General features: G+C 35.1%; 1 protein-coding gene across 2 annotated transcripts in view; it reads right to left on the minus strand.

The window, feature by feature from the left end:
• Nucleotides 1-14610, minus strand: part of MED14 (mediator complex subunit 14) — a 429754-nt gene that overhangs the window by 186050 nt on the left and 229094 nt on the right. For both annotated transcript variants that reach the window (XM_090411452.1, XM_090411451.1), the window contains exons 18-19: nucleotides 6849-6880; nucleotides 204-326 (exon numbers count right to left, since the gene is read on the minus strand). In XM_090411452.1, coding sequence (XP_090267578.1) covers nucleotides 204-326; nucleotides 6849-6880 — 155 coding nt within the window. The remainder of the gene's footprint in view (nucleotides 1-203; nucleotides 327-6848; nucleotides 6881-14610) is intronic.

Raw genomic sequence — 14610 nt, forward strand, 5'->3', positions numbered from 1 at the left:
ACACGAAATCAAAATGAAAAGGAAACAAGACTCTTGATGCATTTGCTAAAGCAGCTCGGGTTTCCCTACTAACATAACAATGAATAATCTCAACCAAGTGATAAAATACTAAAAGCAAACTTTGAACATACTTAATGATACATAATATCATGTCAAGATGTTCTAAATCACTTATTATACTTTATTAAATTCAAGTTATTTACCTCTTGTGTGAGAGTTGCAAATGGAATACGTTCATCACACATAGCTATAACATGAGCAAGTTCAGCAATGAAGTATCCTGTATGTTTCATTCTCTTTGTAGGACTATCAGAATGGGAAAGCAACTAAAAATAAAATTTTATATGTTTTGCATGTATAATTTTATATTTTATACATAAATCAATTACATAATATTAAATATTGATAAAACACTATTCATTAATATACGCTGCAGTTATATGGTGTCAATGGGGCATTATATCAAGCAATACTTAGTCTTTATTTGAGTTGTGATTCAGCAGTTAGAATTGAAGGAAGTACAGGAAGGTGGTTTAATGTTAAATCTGGTGTGAGACAAGGATGTACATTATCCCCTCTGTTATTCATTATCTATATGGATCACATTATGAAGGAATGTGGTATTAAACCTGATATCAAAATTGGAGACGTTAATGTCAGCTCTTTGCTTTATGCGGATGATGTTATACTTCTAAATAAATCCGCTACAAGTCTGCAAGATTCTCTGACTAAATTGAATAGCTGTTGTAATAGATATGGTATGAAGGTCAGCAATAAAAAGACAAAGACAATGAAAATAGGCAGAATCATTGAAAATGTCAACTGTGTTGTGAATGGAGCACCTGTGGAACAAGTAAAACATTTCAGCTACTTAGGCACAATTTTTACTGAAGATGGTAAACTAAATATAGAAATAGACAACAGAATCAGCAAAGCTGGTGTCGTGGGAAGTCAATTGAATAAATTCATATGGAATAAGAAAGAAATTAGTCGGAACACTAAATTAGCTGTATACAAGACTGTGTTCAAACCAATTTTAACTTATGGATCTGAGAGCTGGGTCAGAAGTAAAACACTTGACCAAAGACTAGAGACCGCAGATATGAGAGTCCTGAGAAAGATTAGAGGTGTGAACAGATGGCATCAATGGCAATATCATATTAAAAATGAGGATATTAGGAAAGAACTTGACATTGTCAGCATCCAGGAATGCGTTAGCAGAGCTAATCTCAGATGGTATGGTCACTTAAATAGAATGGGAGAGGAAAGATTAGCAAAACAAGTGTTCTCTGCCAGGTTGGCAGGAAAACGACCCAGAGGAAGACCAAGATATAGGTGGATTGATACGGTACAAAGTGCCTTAGACGATAGAAATATAAGATCTGATAATGTTGGAGTCTTGACAAGTAACAGACTGATTTGGAGGAAAATTATAGATAGGAAGTTAGTAATGATGTAATTTTTTCATGTAGTACTGTCATATCCTGTACACCCCTTGAGGGTACATGGCAGGAATTTGATGATGATGATGATGATGACTATTCATTAAACATAACACAGTACTGAAAATTCCTGGGTATGCTTGTAAGTCTAATGTTATTTTAAAAAAAAATCACTATAGCAAATTATTCTGTATGAGTTTGCATGGTAAGAGTTGAGTGCATAAGACAATGAATATTCTGCAGCATCTGACTGAGTCTGGCATAAAGATCTTATCAAGCTCTTATCACATAAGGCGTGTCCAGAAAGTAGGATCCGTTCAGAATTTACCACCAAATAAGATATGGAAGAGGGGGTTGCACATGTGTCATAGCATAATGTGGCTCATTACCTAGCTGTTGACCATTTTACTTTCATTTCATTGTCATTTGTTGTGTTATACAAATAATTTATAATGAGTGCTGTGATAAAAAAAAATCCCATCAGTTACAAGATTCATGGTGTGATATGGATTTTGATTGCAGAAAATAATAATACGCACAATTTCACCAATGACTGTGTAAGGTTTATGGACCTTGTGTAATGAGTGACAAGTTAGGAAATGGTATCATCTGTTTAAAGAGGGTACAACAATGTTCACAATCAAGAGTGCAGCGACTGGCCATGTGTGGTGACAGACAATTTGGTCACAAAAATTTGTAAGATCATTGTTTTCCAATTACAGAACTTTCTTTTGAATTCCTGGAAGTTTCACAATTAGTCATTCATGAAATTGTGAGAGAAAAGCTGGGACATAAGAAACTGTTTGTCAGATACATCCTAAAAAATGTGACTGATCAACATAAACAGAAATGAGTAGAATCAGCTCAAAAATGTTTGGAGTGTTACAAAAATGAAGGAGATACACTTTTTTTCCTCATATTGCGACTGGTGACAAAATGTGGATTTCATACACAAACATCAAGTTAAAACAACAATTAATGCAGTGGTGCAATTCATCACTCCCCCCCCCCAAAAAAAAATCAGTCATCATTGGTCAAAAAAAATCATGACCACTGTCTTCTGGGACAATAAAGGGATCTTCCTCGTTGATTTTCTTCAGTAAGGAATCACAATTAATTTTCGTGTTCACTCTTTCCACCAAATCATCTATCACCGAACTTGGCTGGCCAATGCACTCTTCATTGTGAACATTGTTGCACCCTTGCCTAACTTTACTATCATTCATTACACTAGGGCCGTCAACCTTACACAGTCATTGGTGAATTTCTGCAGCACTATTGTTTTCCACCAACAAAATTCGTATTGCACCACAAACCTCACAACTGGCAGGATTTTTTATCACATCACTCATTAAAAAATATTCGTGGAAGAAAACAAACAATAATGGAACAGAAGTAAACTGGTTAATAGCTAGCTAACGAGTCACTCTATGCTACCACACATGCGCGACCAGTCTTCCATATCCTTATTTAGTAGTAAATTCTGCACAGATCTTACTTTCTGAATGTGCCTCGCATGATATTAATTCTACTCTTTTGCAACTGTGTGGCCAATTTCCTTTTTTCTTCTTTTCTGGGTGTGTGTGTTTATGGACCTATGCTCCCAGGTGGAGTGAAGAGGATTAAGTAAATAAGTGTGTGTTATGATGTATGCCTTTAGATGTTGTCAGTAATGAAGGAACCCAGAGCTTTGTTGTTTTGCTCATTCACTCCTGTTCTAAACTTCAGTAATAGCCTATCTGCAAATACCATCCAAAATTTTCCTTATGGAGTATATTATTCTTTCTTCTCATTTTACTCTTAGTTTTACTTTAATTTTGCCTGCCTGGTTGACTGAGTAGTTAATGTACCACTTCTTCAACCAACATGCTGAGAGTCTGAACCTATCATGGGCATGGATGTTTGTGATTCTCTTTAGGTGAAAGATGAATTTCTTCATCCAGTGTGAGACTATCACCCTGGAGTAGTGGAAGCCTGACGTGACTGTAAAAAGTTCCATGTTCGCTCTCTAGAACAGGGTCTTCTGGATTGTGCACAAAATAAAAAATAACTTTAAAAATTCTTAGTCCATTCACAATTATGTATGTTTTCAACCTTTCATGGAAATCAATCCAATACAAAAGGTCTTGTAACCTTTTGTGTGTGTGTGTGTGTGTGATTTATATATAAAAATTCAGATTTTTTTACTTTTCTTTAACCAAAAGAAATATACTGAAAATATGGCAGCTAATTTTCTGCATAATTCAATAACCTATGCAACCTCTACCTCTTTTCAAGAACATGCTGTTACTATGCTTTATATACTAATCTCCATGACCAATGCAAGAAAGTGGAGGAAGGACACAAACTGATCAACTTCAACAATGCTTCTTGCCTTGTTTTTTCCCTCTCTCTCTCACAAACCTCCCCAGCATTTATACTAATACTCAACATCACCAGAGATGAACAGACCTTTCACATTAACAATTAAGTCCAGTCTTTCTTCCTGACATCAATACAACACATCTCTTTTGCTTCAGATTTAGAAAACTTGGCTTTCTCTTACCTCACCTGAACAACAACTTATTCTACATAAATTCCACGTCACCCCACTTTATACTGTTTTACATTTGAGATGTGAAAAAAACCTTCCTAAAAAATCTTTGATTCAATAATGAAATACCATGAGCAGGCATATTTAAATAATTATAATACTGGATAAAAACTCAGGTAATATATTTTATTAGCGCAGAATTTTCGCCCAAGTATCACAGGTACCTTCAGTACAAGAACACATAAAGGCAATTGAACATTAACAGACAATTCTGAAAAAGCACCACCTAAGTAGCTAATGTAAGATAACTAAAAAGGCCAGTAAATTTCCTAACTTATTAAAAAAAAAAAAAAAAAAAAAAAAAAAAAAAAAAAAAAAAAAACATATATTTAGACAAAATAAAGTCAGGAAAGATTAGATGATTTAAAAAGTACTATCTCCTGCAAAGGGGATAGATGTAGACCATTGGATCTGTTTAAGTTATGAGAATGAAGTAAAGTTTTACATGATTATAAAGTCATTCCATGAGGAACTGACTTTTATGAAGAACTCTTGCATTGTTCCAATGAACTCTATGTCTAGTGTTGATAGCATGCTCTGCAAGTCCAGGCTGTTTAGGCTCAAGGTATTATTATGTGACACCTCCAAGAAGTCCAAAGACTCATTGAGGGAGGGTACCTACTCTACAACTCTGTCTCCATCACTCAATCCACCAATTACAGCGAACCACATAATCTACACGAATGCCATCTACTGCCCACTACCACCATAGTATTTTCACACACACTCATAAACATCCATGCCCATGGTGGGATTCGAACCCGCAGCCTTTGGGCTGGAGTGCGATATGCTAACCATTCAGCCAACCAGGCTGCCTTATATTGAATATAATGCTTGTGTTTTTCTAGTGGAATAAAAGCAGATCTTCCTGTTTGTCCAAGAGATGCAGAAGCTTGTCCTTAGGAGAAGCAAGAAAGGTGGAGATTTTTCTGACCAGTATGTGTAGGATTGCAATAAATGTTAGATGAGAGACATCCTGATGGAAGGCAATTAATGAATGTATCCAAGAGCAATAAGAAATTTATTATTTATTTATTTATTTTCCTAATTCTACTGCAAATTGTATGTACTCATGTTGTTTGTTTAAATGGCTGAGAAAAGTGTTCAAGGTTTGTTGACTGTGTAGCCAAATTATGAATATGTCATTGACAAAGCCAAACCTAACATTTTAAATTTGTGGATTCAAGAGCTTTCTGCTTGAAAGTTTCCATAAAGAAGTTTGTGATATGAGGGACAGTGGTGAACCAATGGCGGTTCCTTCTTTTTGTAGGTAGAAATTGTTTTGACACACGAAATAATCTGAGTGAATAGGATAGTAATATTTGGCAAAAATTTGTTTTATATATAGAGAGAATTTTGACAGGGATGTTTGTAAAGAGGGCAATGATGCCAAAGCTAAGAGATCATGTTTATCTAAACATAGTCCTTACACTTGGTAATAAAATGTTGACTATTTTTTATGTATGAGGGAGAAGACCTACCAACTCCTTTAATATGGCTGATAATAATTTCTTGGCAAGGCAATATGCAGGATTGTCATTCCTTCCACTATTGTCTCAGTGATATGTTATGTTTGTGAATTTCAGGGATCCCATAGATTCACTGTGGTCTTGAATAGTATGGTAGTAATTTTTCACAACCTTAAGTTGCAATGAAGCTCTTCCAGTAATTCTTTGGTTTTTGTGTTGTAACTGGCTTTCGTGGAGGGTTGTTGTAATTGACTATTTTGTAAGTTTTGGTATTGGATATCATTAGGTTTATCTTCTGCATTAACACCCCAGGCGGCCAGGACATATATATATATATATATGTCCTGGCCGCCAGATTTATCGAATGCTTAAGATAAATCGTATCCAGATTTATCCATCCAGATAAATCTGGATACGATTCTGTAACACCTATTGAATAACACGGATAAGAAGTACAAGTTGGTCTCACTATTTCATCCACCTCGGCCAGTAGAGAGGTTAATCTTATTTAATCTGCATTATTGTCTATTTAGGACCACTATTGTGTTATTTTTGTGATGAGTAGTTTCTTATTCATTTTAACAACTTTATTGGTGCTTTATCTTTCTTGGTTAGAATTAGTTCTGATGTTTCTTAATAGGTTATTTGTGTCCAGTATAATTTTATCAGCTATGTTAAGAGGTAGGAATTGTAAACTTTTTTTCAATGTGATACAACACCTAATTTATGATTTGCTGTTTATTTACTTATTCAAAATTATCCCAAAATAATCGAAACAAGATTGGGACAGATGTAATACTAAATGGAATATAATTAACTTTCACTGAAATTCTATTCTTTATAGGCACAGAGATGATTAACTACATTATCTAGTCTGAACTTAATTGTTAGAAAATATTTTATTAAGTGTCATACCAATTTTCATGAAAATTTGTCAATTAATTTGGGTAATGATTAATATTATGGCTTAGAATTTACTTCTTTAAAAACAGCTTCTGATGAAATTTGGTAGGATGTTTAAAATTCATTACTGACCTACCTAATGACAGATATCATGATTTATGTAACTTATAAACATTGATCAAGACTTCAACTGAAAATACCTTATACTAATGGTACAAATGATTTGCAAGTATGGCCCATATCATATTTCATCAAAATTCATCTTGCAGTAAATATCCTGATATTAGATCACTGAATGATATACTTTTATACAAGGCATTCTTTGTACATTGTATAGAATGCTTAAGTGTATAAAGAAAGTGATATTTCTCTAATAGTACTACAATAAATAAATATTACTTTTAATGGACTAGAAAAATGTCACTCCTGAGTTTGACTTACCTTTCTTTTTCCGCCTATATTCTGTTCACAAACTAAAAGAAAGCAAGATAACAAGTAATAAATTAAAGATTCCATGAAAAATTATACATTTTTTTTACCATTAATTACACAGCACATACAGGTAATAAACAAACACAACAGACAAAAAATAACAAACACCAATAATATCACCAAGGCCCTTGTCAACCAAATCTGACAAAGGTGTGAAACTTCATAAGAATGCTCCATTATCCAGCAAGAAGTCCAATTCTCTGGTTTGACAGAAGCAGATCTATACCTGCTCTATAAGACTGGCATTTGGTGACTGGAAAGAGCATATAAGATAAGTGCGTTTGCTTTTATATTTCCAACAAAACAATATGCCTTGGAAGCAGAAAATTAACAAAAAAAGAAAATGCTAAGATGGAGATGAATTACTCATAACAGTAACGCAGCATGTTGTTCTGTGAAAGACTCCTAATAAAATGAATAAACACAAAATTAAAGCAGGAAACGTGATCTACAGAAACCCCAGAAATATTTCAGACACTCAAGATATTATGCCCTGAGTGGTTCTGGGGTTCCATTCACACCATGTGTGGTGTTTATCACCAAGATTTCCACTAAGCTGCAGTCCATTAGTACTATATAATTAATATTTTAACAATGCACAATGTTCTCAATGAAGACAATCAGTGTTGTGTATAAGTTTACCCTGAAAAATTATGGTGTGCAGAACAGATGTATTTTACACATGATGAGACAATTAGAGAAATATTATCACAACTACATTCTGGTCTCCTGTTTTGCCTTGCAGTCGAAACAAATTATCAAAGATGCACTTCTATCAGCTACTTTTTTCTCTTTTTCCAAGCTCATATATCCTTTGACTCAGAAACATAGTTTGCTTATATGTATTCATATTTGCTCATAGCGTCAGAAGGGATCTCTGTCAACAATATGGCTATTTTACCACCAATTGGTGACAGTGATCATGTGGTTCTTTCTTGGGAAGTATCTACTTGTATTGAAGCTCCGATTAAAACAGGTGCTGAACTACAAAGCTGGAAATTATGATCGACTTAGAAGAATACTATTTCGGTCCCATGGTATCAGTCACTGAATGGAAAAAATGTCAGCAATGCATGGGAATCTTTGTAAAAGTGCGGTATATCAATGTATCCCTAGTGTTTGAGGAATAAATAGGTTGGGAGTGAAATGGATGTGCAGTCTTATTAAGCAAGAGATTCACAAGAAGATAATGTGGAAAGAATATCGTGAGAGGAGTTATGAAATATATAAAGCTCAGGCCCGAAAAGTAACAAGAATTGTGAGAAAAGCTAAAATGGAGTATGAAAAGAAATTGGCCATGCAAGCTAAAAGCAATCCAAAAGAATTTTATCGCAAGCAAAAGAAAGAATGAATGTGGAAGACTAACTTTATTGAATGCAGATGGTACACGAGTGTCGGAAGCTAAAGAGATTGTTCAGTTAATGAGTGCTCACTTTGTTAAGATATATCAACCAGGTGTATGTAGCATGGTGCATAGTGCTACTGCTACGTTGGATGAAGAGTTAGAGGTTCATGAAAATGAGGTTAAAGAGCTCTCGCATAACTTAGATAAGAATTTGTCAATAGGGACAGATGGAATATCAGTCCGTTTGCTAAAGGAATGTTCAGCTGAATTGGCTAGGACTTTCACACATTTGTATAACTTGAGTCTGAGCTCAGAAACGATACCACAGGAATGGAAGGAATGTATGATAGTTCCATTGCACAAGGTCCAAAAACTGATGTGTCTAACTACCGACCTATTAGTATATCTGGTGTGGTAGTGAAGATTTTAGGGAAGTTGGTAAGAACTCGCATACAGAAATGGGTAGATAAACAATCTATACTCTGCAGGGAACAGCATGAGTTTACTAAAGGAGGGTCATGTTTTAGCAATTTGCTCATATTTTATAACAATGTTATAGCCGAGTTGGATAAAGGGAATGGATGCGCTAGGATAATGTTGGATTTTTCTAAGGCATTTGATAGGATACCACACGATAGGCTGTTGCATAAACTGGAGAATATGGGATTGGAATATAATCTATTGACTTGGATCAGGGGATGGTTGACAGACAGATATCAAAAAGTAGTATACAGTGGGTGTGAATCTGCCAGATTTAAGGTAACTAGTGGCGTACCTCACAGTTCAGTCCTTGGACCATTATTGGTCAATCTATACATTAATGACATCAAGCAGGGTCTATCATCAGATTTTCAATTGTTTGCTGATGATGCAAAGATAGGCAGGGGAATCAGGGATGCTACTGATATTCAGCAATTACAAAATGATTTGAATAAACTGAAAATCTGGGCAAATGAAAATGGTTATCAGTTTAATGTTAGTAAGTGTAAAGTTACGCACTTTGGCGTGATTAGAGTTCCAGTGGCATATTATATTATCGGGGTTATGCTACAAGAAATTGAAGATGCAAGGTATCTTGGTGTATTGGTGGATAAGAATTTAAAGTTCAAAGGTCTCATAGCAAAAGTTGCAAATACAACTCAGAGGATGATTACTATGTTGAAGTGAGCCTTGACATGTAAGGATAAGGATGTAATTTTGCCTCTTTATAAGGCTTTGATAAGACCACACCTGGATTACTGCGCAGATTTGATCTCCCGGATTCCAAGGGAATAAAGAAGCTGTGGAAAGGGTGCAAATAAGAGTTACAAAGATTATATGCAGATTATGGGATTTAGATTATGAGGACAGATTGCAAGTATGTGGATTGCAGACTTTGGTTAACAGGAGAAAGAGGGGTGATATGATAGAGGTCTATAAACCTTTGAATAGGTGTTATAGCATTTCAAATGATAAAAGTTTTCGTCATATGAAAGACGGGGAGAGAACACGGGAGCATCCGTGGAAGTTAAGTCTCAGTCAAGAAAGGGGTAAGAGCCAGGTTTTTCTCCCAGAGAGCAGTGAGTGAGCAGAATAATTTGCCCTTATGGGTAGTGAGCGCATCTACTGTAAATGAATTTATAGGAAGATATGATAGCTGGACTGGGTAATTTACAGCCTCCCTCAATGAATCATCCTTGACTCCCTGGAGGTCTCGGATATAGTTCGCCCACCGTTTGTAGATCTCTCCTTGGCATTTTGCCAAGAATAGTTGATTCATGCTGAAGGGGAGAAAGAAATGAAGGATGTACGAATTGGTCGCCAACATGCGAAATCACGTGCTTTCTTGTCTGTCGCTGTACTAGTACTAGCTTGATTTTTGTTGTCACTTTTTTGCATTATTTTTTATTAATAATTTGTATGATGGATCCAGTACAGTCAACAAGTTCTGTTGTTAAACGTTTCAACAGCTCTTGCAAAAGAATACTGAATAATGTGCTGACATTCTGCGAAAAAAGAATCGTCTCCTTGTTCCCCTTTCTCAAGTCATAAAACGTGCAAGTGCAACTGCGGGTGTATCGAGGTCGACTGTTAAAAGAATTCGTAGGGAATCAAAAGGTGAAGGTAAGCCAAAATTTAAATCTCCTAAAAAAAAGCGCCAGAGTAAAGAAAACCATCGATACCGTAGCTTTGAATTATTTTGATGTAGACGTTATAAGAAGAACTATTCACAAATTTTACGTGGTCGAGAAAAGAGTGCCAACTGTTCCGAAATTAATTCTTGTGCTTTAAGAAAAAATTAATTTTCCTTGGAAAAGAGAAACTTTAAGGAAAATATTTCATGAAATCGGAATTTGTTTTAAAAAGTTCCAGAATAAAAGGAAACTTTTCATGGAGCGAAGTGACATTGTTTTATCTAGAACGCAGTATTTGAGAGCAATAAGACGTTTCAGGGAGGAAAAAAGACCGATTGTGTATCTAGATGAAACTTGGATTGATAGTAATTTAACTTATGGAAAATTTTGGCAGTCTAAAGAAGAATGTGGAGTGGTATAAACCGGAAATGCCTCGCGGCGCATAATAATTTTGTGTGCGGCTGAAGAAATGGGTTTTTTACCAAATTCAAACTTACTATACAAAGCCAATTACCATAGGCAAATGAATTCTACGATCTTCGAAAAGTGGGCAGAAGAAAAACTGATTCCAAACCTTCCTAAAATTGCTGTTGTTATAATTGATAACGCTTCATGTCACTCTATTCGATTAAACAAAGTTCCAAATTGGTCTAATAAGAAGCAAGTTTTTATGGATTGGCTCTCTGCAAATAACATTTCTCATTCCTTATATATGCGAAAAATTGAATTGCTTAATTTGGTCAAAAGAAACTCGCCCACAACTAGACTATTTAAATTCGACACAATGCTCAAAGAGCATGGATTTCTAGCTTTGAGGCTACCACCATATCATTGCGATATTAATGTTATTGAGTATGTTTGGGCAGAAGTGACAAGTTTCATTCGCCATCGCAACGTAACTGGAGATATTGACATGTTGAAACTTTTTAAGCTTTCAGAACAGGCGATCGAAAGTATTACAGTTCAAAACTCGGGAAAATATTGCTTTTGTGTCACCTCATTGGAAAATATGTATTGGGACAGAGACGGAATTATCGAAGAATTATGCGACCCTTTGGTGATCAGTTTAAGTGAAAGTGATGGCGATTTGGTGACTGATTCAGATGACTATGAAGATTAAAAAGATTTGATAATGGTATTTTTTTCCAACCTTTTTTTGCATGGGTTTGTTAAAAGAGTCACAACAAGTCATAAATAAATAATCAGTTTGGGACATTAAAGTGTCTCAGTTCTCTTAACTGTAAGGTTAGAATATCCAAGTTCATTTGAAAAAAATTTCTGGTTTTCTGTATAATTATTTTTATTTTATAGAAAACTTTCTTAAAAATAAACTTAATTAAATTTTTGTTTAATGCTATACCTTCTTTAATTTTGTTAATACTCTACGTACATTTTTCCAACTGTTATACAAGCAAAATAGTTGCAGTTAAACTGCAATGTTCATAAAAGAAAAGCTAAATTAAAATTTCCGACCTGTAATAATAAACAAACGCATCCCAGAAGACAGATTGATTACCCTATTATCGGAATGAATTCTCCTTTTTCTGACATTCGCAGAAGTGTCGAGGGACCTCTAATCGGTGGGCGAACTATAATAATATATTGTACAAAGTGTCTATGTGAATTTCCGTTTTTTTGTCCTTACCTGGCAACATCACTTTTCTAAAATTAAATTCAAATCAAAAATGAATTACAGTCATACCCCGACTTACGCAAATCCAGAGTTACACGATTTCTTATATGTACGTATTCCTGTCCCGCTTCACGTCTCGCCACTAGTCATATCTTTCAGGTGCCGGCTGCATTGGCCAGTGTCGCACATGCTGTGAACAAGCACTGACATGATTCGCATGGTCTCCATTCATACACGATTTTTATAGTCTACAAACTTTGCGATTGTTTAATGTTATGTTCTTGATAAAAATTTTATCACATAAAAAATAATAATGTCATCCAAAAGAAGCAAGTCCAATTCTTCTACAGCTAGCAAGAAAAGGAAAACATTGACTTTGGAAACAAAACTCAACATTATTAAGGATTTTGAAGGCAGATTAAAAATTTGTGAGCTAGAAAAGAAGTTCGATCTACAGGAATCCACAGTAAGAACAATCATAAAGGAAAGGTTTACAGATTTTGGAGGACAAAGATTTTAACGAGGAACGAACTGTAACAACAAGGCAAAAGGCAAGGAATAAAAAAATCATTAGCTTGCTATAAAGAAATTTTGCATGACAAGAAAAAGACATTATGCCGTCAGACGAATCTATTAGATTTTATAAAACCATCGGCATCGAAATAACTTTTTTTTTTTATGTACGAAAAACTACAATTATGATTATATTTCATAAACAATATAGGTGTTTTTTGTAAACCTTTGGTCCCAATTGTATGTTTGTATATATAAATTACATGCAAAATTATACCCAGAGTTATGCGAATTCAACTTATGCGCTTTTTGTTGGTCCCACCTACCGCGTAACTTCAGGGTGTTACTGTATTACTAACATTTTTTTAAAGTTAATTTCAAATAAGGAATAATAAAAAAAAAAAAAACTGGTACACTTAATAATAACTGGAACTACTTAATAATAATAATAATAGGGGTGCTTAAGGATCAAAGCTGTATAACTGAGAGGAGACCTCCACATAGCCTTTAAAGGAATGCGGAGAACCGACAAGGGCTGCTGACCTAATGTCCAATCCTCACCTTCTCGTGGTGCACCCTGATGGGCATCTACTTTGATACTGAACGAACGAGGATGGGCTGGCAATTTGGGATTTAGCCGACCAAATTGTATTCTTATTGGTTAAACCAAAATAAAAAATGATGGTACAACATGACAAAATTTCATGCCGGTTGGGGCATCGACCGGTTAAACAAGGCCCCCGTTGTTTTCGCCTGGGAACCAGGGCGAACAGCGAAAAGTCAGCTACTGGAACAAATCTGAAAATAAACCCCAACTCAACATCACCAGAGTTAAGTCCGTTCGGTACTATCAACGTAAGAAGACTGAATGGCAAAGAAATAGAGCTAGCTGAGGAATTAGATAAGTACCAGATCGACATAATAGGGGTGATTGAAACAAAAAAGACCAAAACTGGTGAGATCTTTCTGAGCAATAAATACAAAATGTTATATTCAGGCAATAACAATCAAGGAAAAGAAGGAGTAGCCATAGTATTCAACACAAAATACGAGGCTAATCTTCTTCAATGGCAGTCAGTCTCAAGTAGAGTAATGTGGGCAAATATGAGAATGGGGAACTGGACAACGAGACTTATTTGTGCCTATGGTCCCACAGAAGGTTCTACTAAGGTAGAAGTGGAGGAATTTTTTGAGGCTTTAGAAAAAGCAACTGACACAATGAAAAAGGAAAAGTTGGTCCTTGTTGGGGATCTAAATAGCAGAGTAGGAAATGATTGTGAGACATACAAAAATATTTTGGGAAAATTTGGAGAAAAGAGCAAAGCTAATAATAATAGCAAATATCTGTTGGATTTCTGCTCAGGACATGGACTGGTTATTACTAACATCATGTTCCAAGATAAAAATGTGCACAAATTCACATGGAGAGAAGAGGCTAGGAATAAGAAAAGTCTCAGTGATGTTTTCTCCCTGGTGCAGGACATCAGAGTGTACAGAGGATTTGAAATTGGAAGTGATCACTATTTAGTCTTGAGCAGGAAAAAATTGAATTTCATATTGAAAAGAATCACTTGTAAGAAAGTTTTAAAGCGAATAAAAGTTGAGCAGCTCTCAGATGTGAACTGTAGACTAAAATACAGAAAGATTATTGAAAAGAAAATGAAACAGTTTGAGAACAGGAATCAAACCTTGGAGAATCAGTGGCAAACTCTGAAGAAAACATTGATTGATTCTGCCAGAGAGGCATGTGGTGAGGTTGTCTGCAAGGATAAAAAAATCAGAACTCCCTGGTGGACACAGGAAGTTAAAGAGGCAGTGAAGAAAAGAATAAAGCATATTAAAAGTTCCTGGCAAATAAGTCAGCTTTTACTCTTACAGAATACAGAGATAAATGTAAGAAAGCTAAACAGTGTGTAAAACTAGCTAAACAAAAGTCATGGCAGGACTTTGGCAAGAAAATAGAAAATAAATATCAAGAAGGTCGCAAAATATTCTGAAGGTTGTTGAAGAAGCTTAGGAATGGAGGAAAGAGTGCTGTAAAAGGAGTTAGAGATGATAAAGGTGACATGAAAACAGGACAAAATGATATCCTTGAAGTATGGAGTA

This window comes from Typopeltis vanoorti, chromosome 21, assembly GCF_054136105.1.
Source record: "Typopeltis vanoorti isolate ZY-2024b chromosome 21, IOZ_Tvanoo_1.0, whole genome shotgun sequence".
Taxonomy (NCBI): Eukaryota; Metazoa; Arthropoda; class Arachnida; order Uropygi; family Thelyphonidae; genus Typopeltis; species Typopeltis vanoorti.